The 27,615-nt window shown below is 42.2% G+C and overlaps 2 protein-coding genes across 3 annotated transcripts; one reads left to right on the forward strand and one right to left on the reverse strand.

The window, feature by feature from the left end:
* The first annotated feature begins 243 nt into the window (after positions 1–243).
* On the forward strand, positions 244–14,595 carry UBE2Z (ubiquitin conjugating enzyme E2 Z). Its single transcript, XM_042474101.1, has 7 exons — positions 244–626; positions 2,300–2,372; positions 4,158–4,345; positions 6,519–6,630; positions 9,438–9,550; positions 10,851–10,941; positions 11,932–14,595. The coding sequence occupies exons 1-7, from the start codon at positions 289–291 to the stop codon at positions 12,100–12,102; spliced, it is 1,086 nt and encodes a 361-aa protein (XP_042330035.1). The 5' UTR covers positions 244–288; the 3' UTR covers positions 12,103–14,595.
* A 1,813-nt stretch (positions 14,596–16,408) lies between these two features.
* SNF8 (SNF8 subunit of ESCRT-II) lies at positions 16,409–26,165 on the reverse strand. Of its 2 annotated transcripts, XM_042474104.1 has the most exons (9): positions 25,998–26,165; positions 24,778–24,828; positions 24,135–24,273; positions 22,942–23,046; positions 21,231–21,303; positions 19,737–19,878; positions 17,545–17,619; positions 17,337–17,371; positions 16,409–16,712 (listed from the first exon to the last, which is right to left on the reverse strand). In XM_042474104.1, the coding sequence occupies exons 1-9, from the start codon at positions 26,049–26,051 to the stop codon at positions 16,700–16,702; spliced, it is 687 nt and encodes a 228-aa protein (XP_042330038.1). In that variant the 5' UTR covers positions 26,052–26,165; the 3' UTR covers positions 16,409–16,699. The 2 variants fall into 2 exon arrangements, with proteins under 2 accessions (XP_042330038.1, XP_042330037.1); XM_042474103.1 differs by lacking the exon at positions 17,337–17,371.
* Positions 26,166–27,615: the final 1,450 nt, after the last annotated feature.

Genomic DNA, 27,615 nt, shown 5'->3' on the forward strand with positions numbered 1-27,615 from the left:
AGTTCCCACAATTCCTAGCTTTGAGTCAGGGCAGTTAAAGCGGCTTCAAAACTGGATTATTCCTGCAGTGTGCTTTGGACCTTATTCTCTGCCCAACTAAAAGGCTACTCCGAACCGGAAGTCGAAGGCAGGCCTCTCTGACGTCACTCCCCACACACCGGAAGAAGCGGGCAGTGTGGGGGACGCTCTAGGATTAGGGCACTCTGTGGTCAGGGAGCGTCAAGGCTAGCGGTGGGCGTGGCCTAGCGTCGCTGGCGTCGGAGCTCCCGGAAGTAGCGTCTGTTGGCGATGATGGCGGAGAGTCCTGCGGCTGAGGAAGCGGCGGCGCTGGCGGCCCCGGCGGGGAGCGGGCCGGGATCCGGAGGCGGGGGTCCGGGAGTGTTCCTGCCGGCAGAGCTGTGGGCCGTGGCGGGACTGGGGTCGGGCGGAGGAGGGGCAGCAGCGACGGCGGCGGCTACAGCGGCGGGCTCCGGAGGGAGCGCTGTGGCCGGGATCCCTCCCTCCGCCGCTGCAGCCGCAGCCGCCGCTGGAGTGCTCCTCTCGCACTCGGCCTTCTGGGACCCCACCACCAGCGGAGACTGGGACGGAGAGAGGCCCAGCGCCGCTTGCCTCCTCCGCATCAAACGGTGAGGGTGCACTTCGGATGCTGTATAGGAGGAATAACTCGGTTTGGTACCGCTTTAGCTCTTTGTCTGGCTGAAAGGCTGTGGAATTCTGGGAGTTCCCAGAATTCCATAGCCTTTCAGCCAGACAAAGAGGGCCCAGAGCAACTTGGTCAAATCTGTGTGGGACGTTCTAGAGAACGAGGCACTGGATATTCTCTGCCTCTGTAGTCCCAAAACAGATGCAGGAAAATGAAATGCCTGGAGGGAGACAGCAAGGAAGAGGGACAGCTTCAGTTTGCTCCTATGACAGTTTCTCCAGTTTTATGTAATCCCAGAAACAAAAGCTTTATTGTCAGGACAAACAAGGGAGCCTCGAAGAAAAGTGGACTTGCCTCCTCCACCTGACTTCTTTGGAAGGATGTTAGAACTCCTTGGCCATGGAGTATATGGTTCTTGGTGGGCCAGAACAGGCATCAGAAGGCCTAGGTCAGAGTTTGGAAAAGTGGCTGGGACATTCTGGGAGCCGGAGTCTAAAAAAGTAACTTTCCTAAATTCTGGCCTGTAAAGTTCTATAGGCATTTCTTTAAAATGTATAGCAGAGAGTGCCAGGCCAGTCTGTTTGGCTTTTTATAACTGTCCTTGGCCTGTTACAACTGCCAAAATAAAGCTGCTTCGGGTCTCTTTGGAGGTATGCTATTTAAATGATGCATGCATCCTAAGAATCCGGAAGCTGCACCAAAGCTGCCCTCCAGTGCTTAGGAACGGAGTGTGGCTTTGGCGCGACCTCCGGACTCTTAGGACCCATGCATCATTTAAGTAGCATACCTCCAAAGAGACCCGAAGCAGCTTTATTTTGGCAGTCTGTAACAGGCCCTTGTTCATTATTCTGTGAGCAGGAAGTGGTTTGTAAACTAGCTTGACTTCTCTGGCCACCCACTTTCACTCTGGCTGTGTGTAGCTCAAGCCAAAAAACGGTCCTGTGTACACTCACTAGGAGCACAATGTTTTGGGGAAGAGTTCTTTATAGGTTGCAGTAGGGGTGATATGGGCCTTCCTGTTATGTTTTCTCCTCGCCCATCCCCTTTGGGTCCTGAAGTAGATGAAGCTTGAATCATGACATTTCCACAGTTTTGCAATCGTGGGTTTTCCCATGGTTGTATGCTGAATTTTGTTTGGGGGCTTCCCATAAAGAGATGCCATGCCTTGGGAGTGAAGAATATAATAAGTTGGGACAAATGAGGAATTGAGTATTGCTCTAAATTAAACCAAGTATAAGAGCAGGGGGCGGGAATCTGCTGAAAGCATGACATAAGTACTCATGGGGGGGTTGAATATTTTGGGAAGACTCCTTTAACTGTGACAGTGGTTCCCAACCTGTGTGTCGGGACCCCTTTGGGTCGCCTAAGACCATTGGAAAACACCTATTTAATTACAGTTGTGAAGTAGCAATGAAAATAATTTCATGGGTTTGGGTCACCACAACATGAGGAACTGTATTAAAGGGTCACGGCATTAGGAAGGTTGGGAACCACTGCACTATGAGGACTTGCATTTTCTGGTGTGTTTTTGTTGTTTTATTTGAAGAGGCCTGTTTCTAAAGAATTAAGTCAGAGGCTTTGGGAACTGCAGTGGAAAGCTAGATGCATGGGAGATAGCACTTAGCTGAATGCTTGTTGTTTCATTTTCCCCTCCAGAGATATCATGTCAATATATAAGGAGCCACCTCCTGGAATGTTTGTTGTGCCTGATCCCCACGATATGACCAAGGTAAGTGGCATATGAATGGTTTCTTTTGTATTGCCTCTTATTGAAGGGATGCATGCCTGTTGGTTTTAGAAGGCGGATGTTGTATTACAGCATGCCACCTTGACTTGCAATTCAATTTAGTCAGCAACCGCTGGAAAGAGCAGCAGAGAAACTAGTTATCTTGTTCTATCACAGAGTGATATTCACACAAAGTCTCTCTATCTTATGTCACATCTAACAATGCTTTTCAGCTTGTCCTCTGCTCACACTAAAAAACAAATCAAAACGAGGAAGAATGAGAGTATGAGGATACTATTAGAACAAGTAGTACATAACTATCTTCCAGTTAATACCAAGATGCTGTGTGTAAATCAAAATACAATGCACAACATCTCATCTCAGGCGTACAGTGGAAAAGAGGAAAGAGAAGTAGAGGGAAAAGGGAGACGAGTTTGAAAATGCCAAGAAAAAATAAGCATGTTGTTCTCAAACAGAGACATTCAAATGAGGTTGCTCCCAGGTAATTGTTTCTGCAGTTTGCGTGAACTTTGCAGGAAAGGGATCAGACCATTTATACCCAGATTTCTAAAATCACTTTGCTGTGCCAGAGGCTACAGCAAGAAAAGGTGGATTGTAAAGGCCACATTAAAGTGTCCAGCCTCTTCAGGTTCTCATATGTTTGTCTGTGTTTGCCTTTTTCTGCCTGGTCCAGCTGTGGATGGATACTAGAATAAAATTAAGCCAAGGTAAAAGCCACAGTAAAAGTCAAAGCAAGCAGACAACCTACTGAGTGGAGAGGGCATTCCACATTCTGGGTGTCACCACTGAAAACCCCTATTCTTGAACAGTTGTCTGTCTCATTTGGAATGGCTCTGGAAATTGTTTTATATGAATGGGAAGGTACGTAAGGGATGGGGGAATCCTTTAAGTAACCTGACCACAACACCTTCAGGGCTTTGTCAGTGAATACCAGCATTTGTCTCTAGTTTATGTCGCACTGTCAAGTGCCACCCTCATCTGTGGCCCTATAGAAGTAATTAGGAACACTCGCAATCCCTATTTCCCCCTTTTCATATGAACATTGCTTAAGCCTTGAAAGTGTGTTGTCGTCTCTGACCAGAGATGTGGATAACAAAGCTGCCTTGTAGATGGGCTACCCATTGTGAGAACTAGAGCGTGTTTCTCCCCATTTCCTTTTCCTGACTCACACTTTTAAAAAATTGGCTTGTTATCTTTGAACCCTCTTTTATTCTGTACACAGTGAAGCTGTTTAACAAGCTACACATCAACTAAGAATATTCTGCTTGGAAGCACAGCACAGGGGCAGCCCTATCCATTTTTTTTCCTTTAAGAGAAATTACCAGTCCCATTTATCCTCTCCAAGGATCATTCTTTGTTTGAGGGATTCCCTCCTCACCCCACAAACACCCCATTAAAAATTCAAGTAGGATTGAAGTAGCCATTTTAACATGGCCAGGGGGAAATGCCAGTCTCCAACATCAGATAGCCTAAGAGGCACTGTTCTAGAAGCTCCTGTGAGGATTTTGAAAAAGACAATTCCATTGTCCACCCCACACACTGTGAAAGGGCATGGTTCAAAACCATTTTTTTAATCACCTTGTCTTTGTGCATGAAGCCTGAAATTCACACCCTTGACCTCCTGAGAGCTATCTTGAGTTTTCCTGTTGGCCAGGGAAGGCAGCCACCCTTGATTTCTTACTAGTGGCTGGCTTGCGTCCTGCGCAGGTTCTGCCAGTGTTCCACCCAATCGGAAGTGTTTGCGCGAGCTGGGCTTTTCTCTTGCAGATTCATGCGTTGATCACAGGCCCCTTTGACACGCCTTACGAAGGGGGTTTCTTCTTGTTCCTGTTTCGCTGTCCTCCAGATTATCCCATCCATCCGCCACGAGTCAAACTGATGACAACCGGGAATAACACAGTGAGATTTAACCCTAACTTCTACCGCAATGGGAAGGTCTGCCTCAGTATTCTAGGGTAAGGAGCTGAGCAACTTGAGTTGTTGTTTCTTCAGGCCTTGGGGCAGCCCAGGTGGGTGTTTGGGGGAGGGCTGCGCTTCTGCATGCAACTCTCTTGTTGCCAAAGCCTCAGTACTGTCTTTGCAAGTAATATCTGCGTGATTCTGTATAGTATAGTGTGTTTTTTTGTTTTCATTTTTAATCTTTAATTTGATTATTCAACATCCAACGAAAAGTAGAAGAACATACCCCTCTGTGTCATATTGCTTGCTAAAGATTAGTTTTCAAAGCACTGTATTTTTAGAATCCACAAAACCATTCATTTTTAAGTTCCCTCACTCATGCGATCTTGCCTGTTCCTCATTCACACTAGGGAAGATAAGGTTTTTTTTTTAAAAAAAAAATAGGGACAGAATCCATTTCAAAATACGATGTTTGGATTTTTTAAAAAAAATTTAAAAGGGGGATAAATATGGCTTTTCTGCTAGGCACTCCTACTAAAACAAGACCAGGAGAAGGGATACTGATAACCTGTAATCTGCCATACCATAGTACCTAAGAATGGATTCTTTCATATATTGTATAACTTATTGTTGTTAGCAGTAGCATTATTTCTTGGATCTCTTTTTGGAAAACTGCTCAGGGCATCTTACAATAAATAAATAAATAAATAAATGTTTTAAAATACATTTATAAAATAAATCACCACCATCCCCCAGTGATCTGTTTTGCGGAATCACATAACCTTTGGTCAATATTTAAAGTTAGTAAATCACATCCCATCCAATGCCTATGAGTAGGACGACTTCTCCCAACTTGATTTGGTCAGCTACAGTTTCTGTCATCCTTGGGGGAATGATACACTTTGAAAGCATTAAGGCTGTGGCCGACCCCAGCGGTTCTTTTCTCTGACAGGTTCCAACTGCTGATGGATTAAAAAAAGAAGAGAAATTGTTCATTAGCTGCTTTTGTTAAGAACCAACTGCTGGTGACTCAATAAAACATCCTTTGTCTAGATGCTTTAAAGCAAGGTTCTCAAAGATTGTGCCTTCCAGATATGTTAAATTTCAACTCTCACAGCCTTGACTGATGGTCTTGTTGGCTGGGCTTGATGAGACTTGTGGTCCAAAACATCCAGTGATTACCACATTGGGAGAGATGGTTGTGTAGAGAGCATGGCCTGGGTGTGCCTCAGCCACTTCCTTCAGCAGCACCATGAAAAAGGCTATAGTAGCAAAAGCAAGCACCATAGTATGATACAGACAAACTTTTTATGGTATTTTGGATAATTTCTAGGAAGTGAGGCATGGATGCAGTAATATGTGTATATTCTCAGAAAGAAAGAAAGACAACATAGATCAAGATTCTGTTGCCAAGAAAATTTGGAATGTCTTATCTGTGTAAATTATGACATATTTACCTATATGTGTGTACTACTTCCACTAATAATGGGGGGAAACCAAGGAGTTCTGTGGAAAGCTGAAACCTTGAGCCCTGGCTGCTGAACATTTTATATTTTGAGGTCCCAGGAGTTCAGAATTCTAGCACACTTCTTATCTTTGCAACAATGAAGGTTAGAAACTATTTTTTTTTCAATGCTGAGATTCTTAGGATGTTGAATTCTCTGCCCATTGCCCAACTCGGGCTTGTCTGTGGTGTATGTGTGAGATGAGGAATAAACAAACCTTTTTATTTAGATCAGGATGGATTGCCTGCTAGACTCTGGGAGCTGTAGTCCAAAATAACTCTCCCAAGTTGCAGATAATAAGTACTGGCTGGAGCAAAAGGGGAGTTACTCCACCTCCTAGTCGCTTTGGCCTGTCCACTGCTGTTATGTGATGCTCAACGGATTACTCTTGAAGATTACTGCATGCATCTGCAGAAAGAAGAGTAACCCGATACGTCTACCAAAGAAAAGTGACCAAAAGTCCAAAACGGTTCTTCAGTTATGGAAATCAATAGCCAATTTCATAAGTGGCATATTTAATGGCTCATAAATTTATTTTTGCCAACATGTCATTTTTTCACCTTCTTGAGGACTAGAACACTTTTTTTTTAAAGGAAGCTTGGTTTCTCCAGATTTGTTGCACCTTAAGTAAAATGCACTGAGTTCCACACATTGTTAATCTTCTATTATACAAATATTGTTGTTTCTGTGTGTGAAAATAAAATCCAGCTCTTTTGTCCTGCAGCACTTGGACTGGACCAGCCTGGAGTCCTGCACAAAGTATTTCTTCAGTCCTTATATCCATACAGTCCCTAATGACTGAGAACCCCTATCACAATGAACCTGGCTTTGAACAGGTAAGAAGGCTGATTTCTAGATTGATGCAGGTTGTGGTATTTTTTGTCACAGTATATCAAAGTGGCTGGAACAACAGCTTGCTTGGGAGGGGCAGGGAACGGAGTTGTAGTGTGGCAAAGTAATGGAGTCCATTGCACTCCATCCCAGAAAAACCTTTTTCAAGGAGACACTGTGCTTCACAGGTATAACAGGTTTTATTTATTGTTTATGTATTTATATATATCTCACATTTTCCTATATGGATACCAAAACTGCTAGCTGTGTAGGTGGAGACAAAATATAGCTAAAACAATATAAAACACAAATAAGGGGGGGGAGATAAACAATTTGAAACAGTTGAAAACAGATTCAAGATATAGTAAAGGTTTTTACCTTCACTCAGAACACTCCATGAAATGATCTTTTTGCCACCACCAATTAAAAGTTGTCTGTTTAAATAAAAAAGTCTTTTGCCAGCTGGTGAGGGCAGGGAGGGAGGCTAACCTTGGGAGCAGCCACCAAGAAGACTCTTTCCTGTGTCCTCACCAGATGGACCTGTGAACGTGGTGGGACTGAGAGCTCTCCCCCAAAGATTATAGACTTGGTCAGGCTCATATGGGAAAACACAGTGTTTCAGATAATCTGGGCTTAAACTACTGTATATAGGGCTTCATAGGTGTAACCAAAAAGGTTTCCACCAATTTACCTGCTTTCCATAGTGTTAAAAAGTTTCTTACAGTTGATAGGGAGGAAAGTAAAAACACATTGTAGAATTCCATGTGCTGTAGCCTGGGGTGGGGAACCATTTTATGTCAAGGGCCATATTCCCTCGAGTGGAATATCTCAGGGACTACACTTTATGGTAGTGTGCCTTGAGTGCTAAACTAGTCAATGGGAGATCAGGATTCAAATCCCTGGTCAGCCATGAGAATTCATTGGGTGATGTTCAATAAGTCACACTCTCCGCTTCAGAGGACAGCAGTGGCAAACCTCTGAATAAGTCTTGCTAGAAAACGCTTATCACCATAAGTCAGAGTTGACTTGAAGGCACATAATAACAAAACCACATCAGGTAGGCTGGACTGGATTTGGATTTTCCTCCCTCCATTGTAGTTAGGCTTAGTTTTTAAAAAGGATCTGTTTTTCACAAATCATACCCTTTTCTCCCCTCACCCCAAAGTCTAACTGCTATGCAGGAGAAGGAATTTCAGCAGGAACAGTGTTAAGAAGGGCAAGATTAAAAATTTTATCCCCATTTGCCGCCTGCCATCTCCACAAAACCCTCTGAGTGGAAATTAGGCTTAAAGGTGAAAAAGATAATGTTTGGATTGACTTTTTAAGCATAACTACCACACAACAAAGGGAGGTTGAGGGCTGGATCCAAAAGTGCTGTCAGCCTGTGTTTCCAGCCTTTGTTGTAGCCTTTATACACTCCTTATCTACAGTGCATGAGTCCTGCCACTCCAAGCTGTTCTGTGGGTTTAGACCAGAGAGGTTTGGGAATCTTGCCTTATTGTGAAGAGGTGAAAAAGTAATTTGTTCTAGGGCAACTAATACATCTGCATCAAATAAATAGGTTTCTGAAACAGAAGTGAAGAACTGTATTGCTTACATGAAGCTCCTTTTTCTGACTAAATCAAACTTCATTCCATTGTTCAGTTGATCACACCCCTTGCCAAGTGGTAGGGAGAAAGGGACATGGATGGTTCATAGAACTGCTCCTTCAAGCACTGGCTGAGTGGTGTGACCACTTTGTGTACTGAATCAGGGCTACAGATTGTTTTTCCCATTTTTAATCCAGATATTAGTGACTTTCAAGCAAGCTTTTTTACCCCTTCCCCAGTCATTGCGGAAACTGAAGAAAGGAGATTCGTCTATAGCCTCAAGGCTGCAGTTGAATCCTGAGGCAGCTTGATTCATTCTTCCACATCATACCAGTCAGGAAAGGAGGAGGACACCTAAGTGACTGAGGGGCTGAACAGACTGCCTTTCGTTGCCAGATCAGGGCCACGGCAACTACGCACTGCAGCTCCAACCTGGCATTTCCGTGGTACAAAAAGAAGCCACAAAAGTGGCTTCTTTGGTGCCTTGGAAAGGGTGCCCTAATCGCAGCAGTGGTGCCTGTTCGCTTATTCTTCAGCGCAGCGCATGTACGGACTGTGCCTTCCAGCATGCCATCGCCCACCATCTGGTCATGGCGATGGTGACCAGGTGGCTGGCAGGCGGATGCCACGCCCCCACTCTGCCCCGAGGCTGGCTCTTTATGCTGGTCTGTTGAGGCCTGAGATAGCTGGAGACTTTTCATCCTTGTTCTATAGTAGAGCTTCCCACTTTGGAAATATATTCCTTGGTTTATCTTTCAAGCATTACAGCTCTGTATAAGTATGATTTATAAATCCACACTTATGTCAGTGATTGACTGAGGTCACTGACTGTCATTCTCAACAGACAATTAACAGCTTAGAGGTATTCCCAGGCTTTAGCCTAATTCAGGTATTACCTTGCATGCTTATCTGAAGGTGGGAGCAAGAGAGCACTTAGCTCCATTCTCTTTGCTCCTGCTTTCCCAGCATGGAAGGTCTCCAGGTGAACAGGAGGTTCTTTTCAGACACATCACTTCCATGTCAGGAGAACAAAGACAGAGTTGGGCAGAGCTAAGTGCCCTCATGATGAGGAAAGTACATTGAGTAATAGTTGAACCTCTCACCTTCTTTCTTCTCTCTTTCTTTCACACTCTTTTTCTTCTGGGTGGGATATGCTCAGGGTTATAGGCTGTATGAATTAAAAAGCTTAAACAAGGTATTCTTTGGTAATTGATCTCTTTCAGGAAAGGCATCCAGGAGACAGTAAGAATTATAATGAGTGCATTCGGCACGAGACCATCAGAGTAGCCGTGTGTGACATGCTAGAAGGGAAATGCCCATGTCCGGAGCCTTTACGGTATGTGCTGTGGGTCCCAGCAGTTTAAATCATGTATTCTGTCCTTAACTAAGCCAAGCTCTGTCCCAGCCATTCCTTGTCCATGCTTAGGAAGTATACCTGCCAGTGGGAACCCCATGACCTGGTGCTAACAGTCTTCACTTATTTTAGTGTTCCAGCTTATGTTTGCCACTAAAAACAGGTTGGTAGATTCTAAGTATGTTTGTCAAATAGTGTCTGCAGTTCATATCCTTTTGTACTTATGCTACAGATATCCCTATTTCTGGTGTTGTGTGGTATTCCACCCCTTCCACCTTCACTACCAATTTTGTAATCTTTTAATCAAATTGCAGATAGACTTGTACAAAGATTGGAGGAACTTTGTTGGGGTTCACGTCTCATCACTTGATTTCTTAGCATTCTGCAAATAGTGCTTTTTCCTTTCCATGGGGTATAGAAACCTGAGAGATCTAGAGTACTGTGTATCAGGATTTTAAAATAGGTACAGAGTTAATTTTCAGTGTCTTAGAGCCACACTGCAAAACATAGCTTATACTATTATTGTTAGGACCCATTTTCCCACCCAGGTGCCTCTCAAAGGTGCTTAGAACAATTTTGTTGAAAAATACAGTAGGAGAGTTCAAGGTGAAGAGTTTCTGCAGTGTGTATGTGGCAGGTACTTCTGGTTCCTTGCATATGATGGAATGACCTAGGATTCATGCTCCTCCTCCCTCTCCTTGAAAGAGAATATGGTATAGGTAGATTTGGGGGCTGGTTGACTAGTTCCTTGAGTCCAGCTGCCATACTCTGGCTTGTTTTGGAAGTGATCATCAGAAGTCTCAGTTGGGACATAAGATTTTGCTTTTCACTCCTGGTTAGTTCCTTATTATTGAAGCTGCTCCCACTACTGGGAGGAGCAAAATGGAACAATTGGGCAGTGCGCACCTGCAGCTAACTTGTGATTCTCTAAAGTATGGGCTTATCATATGTGCAAACATGGCCATAGAAAATCCATCATGACAGACTGAAAATATGGTGAGCCTTACTATTTTCATACTTATAGCAGAATTTCTTCCCTGTACAGATTTTTTCTGTGTAGCATATGAAAAGAAAAATGTATGCCCTTACAAAATTTCTGTGGGGCATATTGGGATAGTAGGTTTGAAATGCTTTAGGCTATTGAGTTAGCTAATTATGTTTTTTTAGAAATCACAATTTTTCAGGAGCCCACAGTAGGTTATTCCCCTCCCTCTGCCCCTGAATAAATTTTCCATTGTATTCTTGTTATGTGGCCTTATTCTTTGTTGATTTTGTTTGCTAGTGGAGTTATGGAGAAGTCCTTTATGGAGTATTACGACTTCTACGAGGGGGTGTGCAAAGAGAGATTGCATCTTCAAGGACAGACAATGCAGGTAAGGATGAAATGGTGAGTGCACTGAGGGATATGATTTCTTGAGGACTGGCTTATTTTAAATACAGAGAAAATAAGTTGCCATCTTTGCTGTCCGATTTAAGAAGTGGGATTCAGATAGTTGTAAATTAGAGGAAATAACCAGTGCCTGGTCTGTTGTCAGCACCGGAAGTGAATAGATTGCAGTGAGAGATAATGGGAGACTCAAATCCATCCTGACTGTTGGAACAGAGTCAAGCCAAGGGAATAGAGCTGAAAGATTTGCTCTCTCTGAAGTTTGGGAAAAGCTTCTGTGAAGCTTCAGCCTCTGAAGATAACGTTCTGTGAGTTTTTTCAGTTCACCCCTTGAACCTGAGATACAATTTACTCATGACTCTTACTATTTTTGGATAGGTAGAAATGAGGACAAAATATATTTTGTGGGCTTTTTCAAAAGAATGTCAGAAGTTCAACATTGGCCCAAATGAAACTAGAACTGAACTATACAATGAGCAAACCAGGATGGCTCATTTGAGGCTAGGTTCTGCCTGTTCAGATTGCATGACGGAAGTGTCTGTATATTTGAGCACTTCTCTTATTTATTTTTTTCCTTTTTAAGGAAACAAGTTGTGGAGAAGCATTCTTTGGTATGCTGATATTTTGTGCATGGAGGGATATTACATTATATGGATCTCCCTTCATCCCTTTCCCCCTCTGTAGATGTCAGAGTGGATTGAAACACAGGAATCCCTGCCACTGGGAGCTAAATATGAACAACAGATACTGCTCAAGTCTGGTGATTGTTTGATTTAGCTAAAAAATGGGTTATTAAAGACTTCTAATGAGGGTACAATAGGATGCTTTATTTTACAAACCTGTGGCAATTAAGGACAGGGAGTTATTTTGTTGTTTAGTTGCTAAATAATGAATCATTTGAAACATCTACAGCAAATTAAATCCAGATCTTCCTTTGCTGCCTTTCCTGGTTTTAATCAGATCTTTCCCCTTCCAGGATCCTTTTGGTGAAAAGCGAGGACACTTTGACTACCAGTCCCTTCTAGTGCGTTTGCAAGGAATCCGTCTCAAGGTTCAGGAGAAACACCAGCAGGAGAACCCAGACATAGACTCAGAGAGCAGCTCCTCTGAAACAGAGACAGACACTCAAGGCAGCATTAAGGCTTAGAGATTTCCCACCTAATTGCTTGGGAATCCAAGACATGGGGTGGGGATCTTCTGACTCCAGACACTGTGGAGGATCCCGGCTAGACCTGAGAACCAGTCTAGTTCCAGAGTGGAGAGAACATGGGCAGAGAAGCATCCTTCAGTCATCTCCTTCAGTGCTCTGGTACATGCTGTTTAAAAACAAAAAGAGGATTTGATGCTAAAACTGAACTGGGCTTGTCACAGGCTATAGTTTGAAAATGGCCCTTTTCTCCATTGGAGAACTTACGAGCTGATGGCTTAAAGGCATTCTGGAAGAACCTGTGATGAATGGATGAGTTTCTGTCTTCTCCTGCCCAACTCCCTCCCTCTTGATTCTAAAAGAGCATGAGATCGAGAATGACTCTCAGTTTCATCGCCTCTGTTCCAAAACATACTGCTTCTTCTTAGCACCTCCCTTCTGGCTTGCCTCCACACCATGGTGGACTCCCAGCCATCAAGTCTGTTAAAGCACTTTTTGACAGCTATATAAACAAGTTCCCCCCCCCCACCACCACCACCAAATTTTTCATATTTGCTTTGTCATAGCTTCTAGTTGGGTTGGTTTTGTGTGTCTTAGAAAGACCAAAGAGGAGGAGCTTTTGCGGGAATGGCTTTATGGCAATTTAAATTTTCAAAGCTTTACTCATTTGTTGAGCTTCCCACCCCCCGCCAGCCCTTGAATTTCAGTTGGGAAAGGAAGAAAAGAAATCCAAAATTCAAGAGAGCAACAACTGGTAAATGTTGTCTTATTTCATGTTAAAACATTATTTTTAGTAGTTCCCAGAAAGAAGTCAGTCCTATAAATTGCATTTAATTTGGAGGAAGGCTTTTTGTTCCAATTCAGGAAAAGGGAAAACTACAGAGGAGAAACAGTTCTGTATTACTGATAGTATTCACAGGAGAAGAGAGCATAGGGGATAATAGCAGCAAAAAAGGAAACCTAGCCATGTTTACCGGAAACTTTGACTTGACAACATGCTTTGTCATCCATGCAATTAGGCTTCCAATTTTTGTTTAGTGATGTCAAAAAGATGCAAGTAATGTAAAACCTGAACAGTGTCAGTTTGAATCTGACTGTAAGCCCGGGGAGCAAATAGGAACCATTGAAATGCTCTGTTGAAGGATGTGGTCTCCTTTCGACAAAACTGTCTGTTTAAAGTGAATTATGGGATTATGTGTGTGTTACTCTCAAATCTGCCATAAATCCTTTCTCAGATTGCTCCACTATGACACAGAGAGATAAGGCTGCAACTTGAAGGATACACCTTCTGAAGATTGATTTGTCTACAGCTGTTCTCCCAGCTGGTAACCTTTTTTAGTTTATTTTTTAGACAGAAATATCCAGAAACCTTGTGCGCTTTCCCCTCTTCTTCCTTTCTAGAAATGGCTTTAAATTGTTTGAAAACTGGAAGAACATTTTGAGCCTATAGATGCACACCCTAATCCAGAGCTGAACTGGGGAAGGTGCCAGACTGGTAGGAAGGTTTGCGTTCAGCTTACTTGGGCACATGCAACTATGCAGGTAACCTCCTTCCCACCTGCCTCTGGACATGCACATATGCTAGTAGGCCCTACCTGTCAGCTGGCAAACAATCTTCCAGCTCATCTTGCATCTCTCTGGCTTTGAGAATAAGGAAAGAACTGCTGCTTAAAACTATTCAGGACCTTTCCTGTTAGCATTTGAGATGGGATAGGATTATTTCCCCACTACCAAAATCACAAGGGGAAAAAGAATCTCTAAAAGTTATGAATTGCTGATGGAATCAAACAGAAGCACTGTAATGCAAGATTGCATTTTGATGCCTTGTGAAGGAGGTACCTGCAAGGCAGACCTAATTGTATCATGTTTATTTTAATTGCACGAGGTGCAATCTAGCAGATGTCAGTTGTGCTTAACCCCTCCCCTCCTCCCCCTTCATTGAAATCAACGGGACTTGAATGCACAGTTAATATTTTAAGTCCCACTGAAATCAGTAGGACTTAGGTAGTAGGCCTTATATTCTCTTGACTGTGCCAATTGTGTAAATTTGGCTTCCCCCATTCTGTAGTCACCCACACTCTAGTGCTCCCAAGTCAGAACACCTGTTCATTTTTGAGACCAGAATTCCAGATGCATGTTGGCTGTTGAACCATTGCATACATTTCCTTTAAAAACACACACATACAAAACAAAACGTGAAAATGCCTTATGTGGTTGTTCGTTTTTCACACGGCTCGCATGTGGATGTAAGGGAAAAATGGAATATGGTTTCCTAGTTGCCCGTAGTCATCTGTCAGCCATTTTCTGAATGTTTCCATTTCAAAAAGTGACAATCCTAGATGACTGATCTAGACAAATGTTTAGTGACAGACTTTTAGGCCTAACAAGCTGAAAAGAAAAATAAATGCACAAGGGTCTTCAAATAACGAAATCTTGTTTATATAGAATTGTACATAAAGGGTTTTTTGTGCAATAAAGTTTGTTTTGGCAGGATCTGAAGTTTTTTGTGTGTGCTATTTGGTGGTTTACTGCAGAGAAAGGGCTGAATTCAATTGCAGAGAAGTTCTGTGGAGCTGCATTCTGATGATGTATTGAGGTAAGAGTGAATGGGGAAGGCCAAAAATGAGTTTAAATACCTTGGAGGCAACAGATCTTATCTGAACTAAGCAGACTCAGGCTTGGTTAGTACTTGGAATGGTAACTGCCAAGGAATATTGATTGCTGTAGGCTATATTCAGTGGAAGGCAATCTTAAACCACCTCCAAGTACTTCTTGCCTTAAAAAATCCTGTGAAATTCATAGGGTTGCCTTAAGTCAATGGGCAGCTTGAAGGCACATATTTAACCTTAGCTCACCAAACAGTATTGTAATGAGGAAGGTTGTGTTGGCCATCCAGGAGGGCATGATTTGGCCTAGGGGCCTGATGTTCCCCATCCTTGTTACAGAAGCTCAGAGTAGTTCCAAAAAGGAAGGGCTTTATCAGACTAATAATTTTTCAGATTTCATAAGATGGTGGCATCGCTAGTAACTCGGGGCCTCTCTTCCCAATGTCAGCCTCCTTTGTTGGAGAAGGCAATGTGGTGTTAGACTTAGAATTGCCCATGTGGAGTAAGAATTAGTGGCGCTGTCATCCAAATGTTCAAGGTACATCAGGTTGCCTGCCCCTCCACGCATTACTCACCTCCTGCATATGCCTACAACAGGGCAGAAATGGCTGTGGCTCTCCAGATGTTTTGGATTTTGAGTCCCCCAAGCCTCAGGCAACATGGCCAATGGAAAAGATTCTGGGAGCTGAATTCCCAAATGTTGGGGAGGCTCAAAGGTTCCCTGCTTCAAGGGTCCAAAACAGAAGTATTCCTCTGTTCCATTCCTTTCACAAGAAAAGAGCTGATAGACTCAACTGAAAGTGTCCCAGACATGGAAAAGGCCTCCCCTAGGCCCCAGGGCACAAAGGAATTCATGGAAGCAGAGTCTATTTACTTGTTTCCATTAGAAAACCTATGGGACATTTTTACATAGACACATCCAAACAGATCCAGAGGGTTTGCTAGGCAAAGCTTATTGTGAAATGTTAGTTCTACATGTTGTTGAGAAACATGCAGGAAATCCTATCAGTTGGACTGCTGTCCCTAAAGTGAGAACTGTCCCCTATTCTACTACTCTTAAGGCAAGGCTGAACACCTTGTGGTCCTTCAGACAATTGCCATCAATACAGCGAATGATGAGGAATGATGGAAGTCGCAGTATCCAGAGGCCTACAGTTGCCGATGTGGCACATAAAATCTGCCAGCTGAAGCCTCTGCCTGACATCAGGATCACATCTACTTGCACCACTAATTCTACAATTAAAAGGCTTAGTTTTTGGTTGTGGTATGGTGTTACTGCGGCCACAGAACGATAGCCCCTCACATCATGTATTATCCCACCACTCTGTCCACGTTATATTTTTATTGTGTTATTAATATTTTAATCTCCAATTTTAACTGTATCATGTTTAATCCTATTTTAAGTGGGGGAGGAATTTGGAACATAATGTTGAATGTGAATATTTTAATATGTTGTGAGCCGCTTTGATTGTCCTGTCACAGAAAAGCGGGATAAAAATAAAAGTATTATTATTTATTATAATGAGAGCCAACATGGTGTAATCGTTTGTGTGTTGGACAAGGACATTGAGAGACCAGAATTTGAATCCGTACTGAGCCATGGAAACCTGCTGAGCATGTCACACTCTCTCTGCCTCAGAGGAAGACAAAGGTAACCTGTCTGAACAAATCTTGCCAAGAAAATGCCATAATACCCCATGTTCAATGTCCAATCTGCCTGCAGAGTTTAATTATGCAGACACTTTTTATAAAGACATTGAACAAAAATTCAAAGGGATTCAATACCACTCAGTTTTATGTCACTAACATCAGGTGCTTATCCATTTAATGGAAAATTTTCAGTTCACCCCATCTCCTCCTCAGCTGTCAAGGTAAGGCTTCCTTTGCTTCTTCTGGAGTGATTTCTTGAGAATAAAGCTCTGTGAAGAGGGCAGGCAACCAGTACTGTGGTTCTGATGGAGCCTGGGTATCAAGCCAGGCCATACCTTCTTTCAGTAGGTGATCCTGTATTTAAGCAAGGGAAGAGAAAGAATCTTATCACAGATTGGTTGGTACTAGAAATGTGAAAGCCAGAGAGAAAAATCAGGAAAATAACCAGTCCCCCCCCCCCCCCCACACAGTTTTCTCCCCCCATAAATATTGAAAAAATGAATAATGAAGTATTTTCTTTTAGCATGAATAAAATGGTTAAGACAATATGTTCACATTATTATTTCCTCAAAATCATTTCTAACACCTGTAAGAGGTTTTATATATCATGCCACTACAATTGCTAGCATTGGTTTTCTTTTCTCAGTTCTTTTTACAGGAACAAGTGTTTTATATGTGCTTGACACCATGGAGAACTAGTAAACATAAAATAATTGTCTCTGTTTGACTAACGTTGATAGTTTCTTCAGTTTTTATTGAGTGGGGACAGTGCTCTCTGCTTCTCAAAGCAAGAAAACCAAAAAGGCTCCTTATAGTTCAGGTGTTAACTGTTCATGACCTTGTAGCTCTGTATTTTTTTTAATATAAAGTTCAATCGGTAATTTTTCTGAATAATGTATATTTTTCATACATCAAACATGATAATCTTAGGCCAAGCCAAGTTATGTATACAGGTTGAGTATATATGTGGAATTTTACCTCAATGCCTGGATAGAAATGTTCTCCTTGGACTCCTATGCCAATGATAGAAGAAAAAGAACACATTTCTAGTCTGTATTTGTCTCCACAAATATAACGATAGGTAAACCAGCAAATAAACTACTTCCAGTGCAATACTGGAGTTTCCTTGCTGACAAATTTGGGCTTGTTTTCTCAGAACGGGTTAATATATTTGTTTTTTACCTACCAGCACCTGCTTGGCTCGCTCTGTCTCCCACTTTAAACTTGACTTGATTTCACTGACCGTCACATACCCCTTTTTCTGAAATGGAGAACAGACAAAGCAGCAGTTTTAAAGGCTGTCCGCTGAATGTAAACAAGATAAGCTTAAAAGTTGGACCAGCAGACAGACAGTGACACTGAATAAAGGCCTTTTGGTTAGCAAGGGTTCACAGATCAGCTGTAGATGAAAACAGAACTTGGCGTATCGGTCAGAGCCCTGTTCAGATTTCAGGTTCCACTGAACCATGAAATTCACCAGATTACCTTGGACCAATCACTCCCCCCCCCTCCGGCTTATCTCAAATAGTTCTTGTGAAGATAAACCAGAGAGCAGGAAAGCCATTCATGGTGCCTTGAGTTCATGGGTGGAAAGGCAAGGGGATAAATGGCCATTTATCAAAGCTTTCAGGCTTAATTATTATAGCTTGGTTCATTGTACTTTATATTCTGTTCTAAACTGTTGTTCCATATTGCTTTGATTGTCTAATGTTTTATTGCCTCTACCCAACACTGAAATCTCTAGATATAGGGCAGAATATAAATCTTTTTTGAGAGCCAACATGATATACTGATTTGAGCTTTGGACTATGACTCTGGAGACCAGGATTCAATTCCCAGATCAGCCATAAAACCCACTAGTTGACCTATGGCAAGTCGCACTCTCCCAGCCTCAGAGGAAGGCGATGGCAAATCTCTGAACAAAGAGAAAACCCATGATAGTTGTAACTTTTTTATTAGTTACATGATAGTTATGTCACCTTAGTTGACATAAGTTGGAAAAGACTTCAAGGCACACAACAACAATATATATTTTTAATAAGTGGGTAAAAAGGTACGTAACTAATAAACAAGTTCGGCATGCATAAGGTTCTGGGATCACACTCCAGCATCTATAATTTGAAGCCATGTCTAGGAAGGGTTTCTTACTTGAACACTGGGCGGAAGAGACAGTCCCCATGTTAAGATAGCCCAGTGGCTTGCCTCTGTATTAGGCAGCTTTGTATCTTCATAAATATAAGATAACTGTCTTCCACGCACACCTTGCAAAGAGAGAAAATTCCACCTCCCATTCCTCCTTCTGCTCAGTTGCTTGTACAGTATCTTGGAATGGAATGCAGTACAGCAGACAGCAGGGAAACTTAACCTGCTTTCATAACAAAGGGGTGAGCTGCAAGTCAGGTAAGTTTTTAGTTTTCTATTCTGCCTTTCCTCCAATGAGCTCAAAGCACCAGATATGACCTTCCTCCTCTTCACTTTATCCACACAACAACCCTGTGATGAAGACCAGGCTGAGAGAAATTTGACTTAGTAAACTTCCTGGCTCAATGCGGACTCAAATTTGGCTCTCCCAAGTCCCAGCCCAACAGGTTATTTTGGCCTGTCTGTAACAGGCCTTTGTTTGTATCCCTAAGGAGACACCACTGCTCCTCAAACATCTACCTTTTGACAGAAACGGGCTGTGACATTCATTTGCTTCCATTTAAAATTTTAAGAGTTGCTGGGAGTGGGGTGAAGCTCAGTGGGAGGAGAAAGGAGAGGCCCCAGAATTTTTTAAATTAAAATTTCAAATTTCAAAATTTTAACTTTTAAAATTAAAAAATAAATTTCATTTTTTATTCTTTTTAAATTTTTCTTTAAAAACATTACATTTTAATCAAATCTTCACTATGTCTAAGTAAATACTTTTAGGTTATGCATATGACATTGTAATTTGAAGGTATAATTTTAATTTTGCTAGTTTATGTCACAACTATTAGCATTACATTTGGTAGTATATGGGAATTATGATTTACAAGTAACATTAGTGCAAAAAAGCATTACTAAGGATTCTGTATAGTGTGAAATAGGAGGAAGTCAATGGGAAGGTGACACCATGAGTTACTGCGTCGGGTGACATCAACCCTAGTGATGTCACTGCAAGCCACCAGTTTGCCTATTCTGACTCCCCATGAAGTCAAAATGCAGATGATCAGCCCCTACATCATGTTCTAGCTCCAAGTAAAACAAAAACAGACAGGGAGACCCATGCTACATATTCTGTATTAAGATATGGTTTGATCCTGGGGTGTTTATTGGAAATAAAAGACTTCCTGGGAATAACTAGAGAGGCAAGAGGCAGCTCAGTTTCATGCTGGCTCATTCTCTTTGCATAAGTACCTCAGCAAGCTGTATCACGACAGTGTGATCCATGTTCAGTTCGGCTGGCACAGATTGGATCAGATATGTTCCACCAACAGGAAGGATCCCAAAGCCATTTCCTAGAACTTTCAGCTTCTTAATCGCCCGGATGAGATCGTCCCTGAAGAGCCAGAAAAAGAAAAGTAAGGCTAGGCATGAATTCAGGAAACATAAAAATGTCAGCCTAGTACATCTTGTGATTCTTCAGAAGCCACAGAATAAAGCACTTAGTGCAGAAATGAGCTTTCATAATATCACACTTTTCATTTAGAACACATAACGCACACTAATACAAGCTTCTAGGTCTCATAGGTGTTAAAATACATTTGGAATGTGAACTAGATCAAGACATTTTGTGGCCTGAGACAAGATTCTGCTCCCCATCCATCTTTGCCTATGTACAAAAGTCAAATTGGACTGAGAACAGAATTTTACTTCCAATATTGTTTTTATATTGAGTTGCCTTGGGTCACTTTTGGGAGAAAGGCAGCGTAGAGATAAGATAAAATAAAATAAAAAATATTGTCAAGAGCTTAAATTCTGTTCTCTGTCCAATTGGCTTCTGTACATGGTGTGGGATTGGGGAAGGGGCACAATATACCTCAGGCCGCACAATGTCTTGATTTTAGTTCTGTACTGTCAACAAAAAGGTAAAGCTAAAGGTAGTCCCTAGACCTAATTGTCTAGTCATAACTGACTGTAGGGGGTGGTGCTTATCTCTGTTACTAAGCCAAAGAGCCAGCGATGTCCGAAGACAACTCTAGTGGTTATGTGGCAAGGATGCCTGCACCGAATGCTGTTACCTTCCTACCGAAGTGGTACCTATCTATCTACTTGCATTTGCATGCTTTTGAACTGCTAGGTTGGCAGAAGCTGGGACTAGTGACTAGAGCTCACCCCATTATGCAGGCCTCAGGCCTCGAATGCCAACCTTTCAATCTTCCTATCGTCAGAATTGTTGTCTTATCTAATAAGCCACCGCATCCCCAACAACTGTCAACTGTCAACAATCAGATCCTCTTTGATCTTGGAAGCTAAGTAAAGTCAGCCCTGGTTAGTACTTGGATGGGCCAGGTGCTGTAGGCTGTATATTTCAGAGGAAGTAACTGGCCAAACCAACTCTGAGTATCCCTTGCCTAATAAAATCTTAAGAAATTAATGGGATTGCCATAAGTTGGCAGGCAACCTGAAGGCATATATACATACATACTGTCAACAACACAGAGTCTTCCACCATATGGCTGAGGGCAGATGACTAGCTGCTTTGAGTCCCATTTTGGGAGAAAGTTGAGATACAAATAAAAACATTAAATATACACATACTTAGAGGCTGCAGGAGAAACCTGCCCTCAGTCTGGCCAGCTACAACAAAGTAGGCTAATCAAATTTACTGCACTGATTTCCTTCACGCACCCTGAGATTATGAATATGTATTTAACCAGAGACCACAGGGTCCTCAAACACAGTACTTACTGGCTGACGTCTTGAGCAAATTTCCCTCTTCCTTTAAGCACTTGCTGGTGGAGTTCCTCCAGTGTTATCAGCCCTGATAGAGAAAGAGGAAGAATGTCAATGCCCAGCCACAGACCTGAGAAATCTGAATCCAACCCACTGTATTAGCAGACCAAAGTGACAATCCTACATAATAGGGCTAAGGGGGCATGCAGTCTTATAGATGTTGTTGGACTGTAACACCCATCAGCCCTAGCAAGCACAGCCAATGGCAAGGGATGACTTACCTGCAGTGAAATCAAGCCCAGCTTGTTTCTCACTGATTTCAGTGGGAACCAGGCACAGCCAAACCTCTATGAAACTATATGCATAGTGAAGACATTGGAAAGTGCATTTTGACACCCTTGTCCCACCATGCCAGGCCTTTCATGTCTGAATGGGAAGGTCTGAAAATAAATAATAATTGGATCGAACTGAACATTGTGACAGTCTTGAACAGATGGCCATAGCTGTGGCCCTCGACAGACGGGCCCTTTAGCACGTCCTGGCGACATGCTAGGGTTGCCTCGGGGCACCTTTTCCAGACCCCCCACAACCCTAGGACGTCACCAGGACATCATTGCTGTGCGGCGGCGTATACAGTTTTATAATGCCTTCATAGCAGAGCTTGAGAATACCTGATTATAAGTAACTACTTGGTGGAAAATGATTATTTTTTTGCAATCACTATGACATAATTAACTAAGGGGTCTTTCACTCCACACAATTAGAGCCCTATGATCATTCCACTTTAACTGCCATGCTTGCATCCTATGGAATCCTGAGCTTTGTAGACTAAGGAGGAAATAGAGCTTTCTGACTAAGAATCCAAAATGCCCCTGCCTAAAGTGCAAATCCTAAAACTGCACATGATGTTGGCATGGCTGTTAAAGAAGAATCATATTAATTGTGTAGTAGAAAAGAGCCTTAATATTTTGAGTGTACTGTAGTTTGATGAGGGATAATGCCAACTGATTTGTAGTGAAACTAGCGGCACTTTCTAGTTGCTTTTGTAGCTATGGAAAAAGAATATCACATGGTTAAAGCACTGTCTTGTACTCTGTTCTAAGTGTGGAAGAAACAACAAGGCAAACTAGAATAACATGTTCTGCAACAAAGGCCAGCAGGTTGTAAAACTCCAACGTGAGTTTTTTAAAGTAACTATTTTAATTACTTTCAAGGAACATATAAGTAAAGATTTTGTTTTAAAGTCATAATATTAACAATAACTATTTCTTCTTTCTTCTGACTATGGAACTTCTTTTTAAAAAATGCATTCCAAACTCTGCTAATAGTGTTTAACCTATACTGGAATCCTGTACACACATACCAGGAAGTCCATCGCATTAAAGGTGATGGGGCTTAATTCTGAGTAAACGTGATGTTAAACTAAATGCAATCCATTATAGAGGATTGCTCTATAGATAGAGCATTAAAACGAACAAAAAAGGTCCACCCTGGAAACATACCATGCAAATTCACACACATGTACAAAAGATGAAGAGCTATCTGAATTATAAAACAATTAAAAACAGAGAAGAATGCCATCAACGATTATGAAAGTATAATGGTTAGCAAATTTGTAAAACTGACAAACAGTGCAAAAGTGGGGTGGGGGGAGAGTAGGGAGAAACTGAAGTGACACAGACCGACACACACTCCTGGAAGATCATGTGCTGGATATGATCCTCACCTCCATTTCTGTGCTTCAAAGCCAGACAGACTTCAATAATCTGAACCCCTAATTCATAATAAAAATCTCCAACTCCCAGCATTTCAGACCAGAATCCTTTGCCAGCTGCAGAAAAGAAAGTGAAAAAAATGACTATATGAAGAACTGCATTTTGTTCCCCATGAACCATGTCTGAAATTCCAGGTGGTTGGTGTGTAATATCCTAGACCTCATATCTATAGAGTGCCAGAATTCAAAGGAGAGATTGTAACTGACTTTCATCAGGCACAAGACAAGGTCTCCATTGGTCAATGCCCTGTTCACAATTTCTAGAACCTTCCCTCTGGACAACAATAATATGAATATGGCCTGATGACCATAGGTGATAAAAACTATGAGTCTAATGACCAGAAGCAGGAGACTAAGAGACTAAGGACTGGGCAATTTGTCTGGTCTACTGAGGTATGCTCTGGTAGTCATAGACGACAAGCATGTCCAGATTAACACATACTAAGGCTCTAGATTGTATTTTAGACCCCTTAGCGTTATCCAGGAGGTGACAGATTTAGAAACCACTCCGTGGCTGAAGAATTTTTTAATGTAACCTTTGTGAACTTATTTAACATGGTGATTTGGGATGATCTCTTATTTACTGATTAGATATTCTTGACAATTTATATCAGGGTGGGGAACATGTGGCCCTGCAGATATCACAGAACTACAAATCTCATGAACCGCCAATACTAGCCAAATTGGCTAGAGCTGATGAGAAATGGAATTCAACAGCAATGGGAGAGCCAAATGTTTCCCATTTCTATTCTGAATTCACCCAACATTCCTTTTTTGGATGGAAATTAAACAAAACCTGCATCCAAGTAAGATAAACGCTTTATTACTTATTAGATATTGTAATAGCTTATTCCTGAATTAAAACATTTTATCTAGCAGAAATGATTATGCACCTTTTCTTCTCCTTACTTCCTTCTTAAAGTGGAAACACAAAAATTCTCATATAATGGGAGTAGGCACCTCATGTCTCTAGATGCTGTTGCACTGCAACTTCCACTACACCACACCATGGATTACATGAGCTGAGGTGCTGGGAGTTGGAATCCAACAGCAGTTGGAAAGATACACATTGTCCAAGTTCATTATAAAAACTTAAAGTGGCAGAGTCTATCAGGAATTCATCTCCCTCAGTTCCCCATTCTTACAGGCCAGCGGATCAACACCAATCGTTGCACACATGTCTTGGAACTGGACTCTGAACTGGGGATTTTTACGGATCTCTTGTTTGTGTTTACTGGCAAATTCTTCCAGGTTAGTTTTAAACATGTCCAGCTGCTTAGACATCTGTAAATGAAGTCATGGAAGACAAAGGAGAAACAGACTAGGTTAGACCTGCAAGATTAACAATACTCTTCATTTATAGCTTTCAGAACTATAACAGACTGATAGATCACATATAAGAACTATCCAAGGCCATTTCCAAGAACAAACTATTAATTGCAAAGTTCTTTTATGCCTGCTTTTCTCCGCAAAGTGACTGCACTTTAACATCGAATAAGATGAGCATACCATTTATCTCATCATCCTGAGACCAACTGTTACAAGAAGCTCATAAGCCTAATTTAACTGTTAGAATAGACCACTACTATAGACCTTTTCTAATCCTTTTCCCAAACGGTTGATGTCCTTGATAATGACAATATCATGAAACAATGGGTTCTCCAGGTTAAATATGCATTATGCATAGAAGCCTGGGCTAATAAAGGAAGAGGCTTATATGGTCACAAACTTTCCAACAGCCGTCCCTCCAAGTCCATGAGTAACCATTGCTTGCTTTCCACATCTCACCTGGGCTAACTGATCTTCAGCCAAAACTGTCCCACGTTCCTTGTACTTTGCCTACAAAGGAAAAATATGTTGGATATTGGACCATTACAATGATAACACTTTGCAAAATCAAAGCCCTATTTTTATCCTGGATGTTTGCTCTTGTCTATAAGGCCATTATAGGAGGTGCTGTGGGGGGTGCCTTATCCAAAGGAGGTTTGTTTGGCAAGCATCCAGAACTGAGCCTTTACTGTAGAGTCAAAGCTGTGTAACTCTCTGCCTCACGGACCTGCCCTGCTGCATATAGTTAAGCAACTTCTTAAGAACTGTTAATGCTTTGCTTGTTTACTGGATCACAGCCCTGTCTAGTCATGTCATGTCATTCCAAAATGATTGTGGCATTTTAGATGAAAGGGTTTTCAAATTACTGATAACTTTAATAACTGTTTTGTGGCTTAAACCATTTATGGCTAAAATCTTATCCACCAGGAGTAAAGTGCCTTTCTCTGATGAAGCCCAGGGCCAGCAGCACCTCACATTATCCTTCCCCTTCCCTTTCTCACAAACACAGCCACATTACATTACATTTCATAGCATCATCACACAACCACATGCACCCACATTGTTCAACCGCACTTCACCAGCTATGTCCCTGGCTCAATGTTAAGAAATCGTGGGGAGCTGTCATTTTGTGAGACACTGAGCCTTCTCTGTCTGAAACAGCTCTGGTGCCACAATAAACTACAATTCCCAGGGTTGCCTAGCACTGAACCAGGGCAGTTAAAGCAGTCTCAAACTGGATTGTTTTTGTAGTTTGTTTTGGACTGTGGTGACAGATTCAGAGTCAAGAAAGGGAGGGGGGAAGAAAGCACTTTGCACATGCTCAGGGGCATTATTATTTTGTTTTGGTTTTTTGGACCCAATGCAGCACTCTTGCCTTCTTTCCCTCCCTCAATCTGAGATTAAAAGAGTCAAAGGTCCAAAACACACTACAGAAACAATCCAGTTTGAGACCACTTTAACTGCCCTGGCTCAATGCTAAGGAATGCTGGGGATTGTAGTTTATTGTGGCACCTGTTTGTTTTGGACCAAAGGCTTCAGGCAGACATTGGTAGTAAACCCTTTCTTTCTTTCTTTCTTTCTTTCTTTCTTTCTTTCTTTCTTTCTTTCTTTCTTTCTTCAGCCTAGGAAGGTTGAGAGATGAGAGGAAGGTGCCCGGGGGGAAGAGGAAGGAAACTCACCTCTGCCAGCTTCTTTTTGGCAATGGCTCCAGCACCCACCCCCCTGCGATGCATCTTGAGGAAGGGAGGGATGGAGATGGGGTCTGCCTTGGAGAGACAGAGACACACAGAAAGAAGGGGAACCACAGCCAACTCCCCCTGAGCCAGCCCTCCTCCTTTCTCTTCATACGTCATCTCCATGCGACAACATGGAGGGAGTGTATTTGCTGATAGATAGGGAGCTCCTCCAACCTGGCCTTCCTTACAGTGGAGGGTGTGTCTCTGAGGCCCCCACTTTTCATGTCCAAACCACACCTTGCTGAAATAACCCATTTTTGAGACCACTTTAACTGCCCTGGCTCAGTCCTAAGGAATCCTGGGAACTGTAGTTTTGTGAGACATTGAGCCTTATCTCTGTCAGAAAGAGCTCTGGTGCCACAATAAACTACAATCCCCAAGATTCCTTAGCACTGAGACAAGGCAGTTAAAGCAATCTCAAACTGGATTCTTTCTGGAGTGTGTTTTGGACCCACCACCACAACACTTTCTGCCCTCTTTCCCTCTCCCACACTCTGAGTTTAAGGTCCAAGACACACTGCAGAAATAATCCAGTTTGAGACCTCTTTAACTGCCCTGGCTCAGTGCTAGGGAATCCTGGGGATTGTAGTTTATTGTGAGTGACACCAAAGTTTTTTTTTCTGACAGAGAAGGCTAAATAATCTCACAAAACTACAGTTCCCAGGATTCCCTAGCACTGAGCCAGGACAGTTAAAGCAGTCCCAGACTGCTTTGTTTCTGCCCTGACTTAGGTCTAAAACACACTGCAGAAATAATCCAGTTTGACACCATTTTAACTGCCTTGGCTGCTATGGAATGCTAGGAACTGGTTTTGTGAGCCATTGAGCCTCCTCTGTCAGGAAGAGCTCTGGGGCCACAATAAACTACAAGTCCCAGGATTCCCTAGCACTGAGCCAGGGCAGTTAAAGCGGTCTCAAACTGGAATATTTCTGCAGTGTATTTGGGCACTTCCCTGACTTATTTAGGGGAGGAGGAGGGACCCCATTACAGGGTGACCAAATGGCTTAGCTACAAAGGAGGCAATGCAAAATATAGGGTGTTCAAGAGAAATTGAGAACGTGTATGCAGTGTGACAACCACTTCAAGTGGCAGAGCCTGTTGTTGTTGTTGTTGTTGTTGTTGTTGTTGTTGTTGTGTGCTTTCAAGTCATTTCTGACTTATGGCAACCCTAAGAGGGCCCTATCAATGGGTTTTTCTGAGGCTGAGATAGTGTGACTTGCCTAAGGTCAGCCAGTGGTTTTCCATGGACTGAATTCCATGGAATTCTGGGAACTGTAGTTTTGTGAGTCATTGAGCCTCCTCTGTCAGAGAGCTCTGATGCTGCAACAAACTACAATTTCCAGCATTCGATAGCATTCGGCCTTATCAGTTAAAGAGGTGTCAAACTGGATTATTTCTGCAGTGCGGATGCAGTCCCAAGTTTCCTAAGGATTCATAAGAGTTCATAAGGGATTGGTCTATTTAATTATGGTCTTTTCTGGTGTTGGGCAGTATAATTTTTTAATGGTATATTACTGATCCATTTGCAACTTTGAATTGACATCATTCTTTTAAAAAATCA

This window comes from Sceloporus undulatus, chromosome 6 (assembly GCF_019175285.1).
Source record: "Sceloporus undulatus isolate JIND9_A2432 ecotype Alabama chromosome 6, SceUnd_v1.1, whole genome shotgun sequence".
Lineage (NCBI taxonomy): Eukaryota > Metazoa > Chordata > Lepidosauria > Squamata > Phrynosomatidae > Sceloporus > Sceloporus undulatus.

Bases quoted from the DNA above. Each gene is read 5' to 3' on its own strand.
- UBE2Z (XM_042474101.1), top strand. From the start codon at position 289: ATGATGGCGGAGAGTCCTGCGGCTGAGGAAGCGGCGGCGCTGGCGGCC. The intron at 627-2,299 runs GTGAGGGTGCAC...TTTCCCCTCCAG, and splicing joins TGCCTCCTCCGCATCAAACG to AGATATCATGTCAATATATA. The intron at 4,346-6,518 runs GTAAGGAGCTGA...TTTGTCCTGCAG, and splicing joins GTCTGCCTCAGTATTCTAGG to CACTTGGACTGGACCAGCCT.
- SNF8 (XM_042474103.1), bottom strand. From the start codon at position 26,051: ATGCATCGCAGGGGGGTGGGTGCTGGAGCCATTGCCAAAAAGAAGCTG. The intron at 23,047-24,134 runs GTAAGAATGGGG...TCTTTTCTGCAG, and splicing joins TGGTGTTGATCCGCTGGCCT to CTGGCAAAGGATTCTGGTCT. The intron at 17,620-19,736 runs GTACTTATGCAA...TCTCCATTTCAG, and splicing joins TCGTGATACAGCTTGCTGAG to AAAAAGGGGTATGTGACGGT.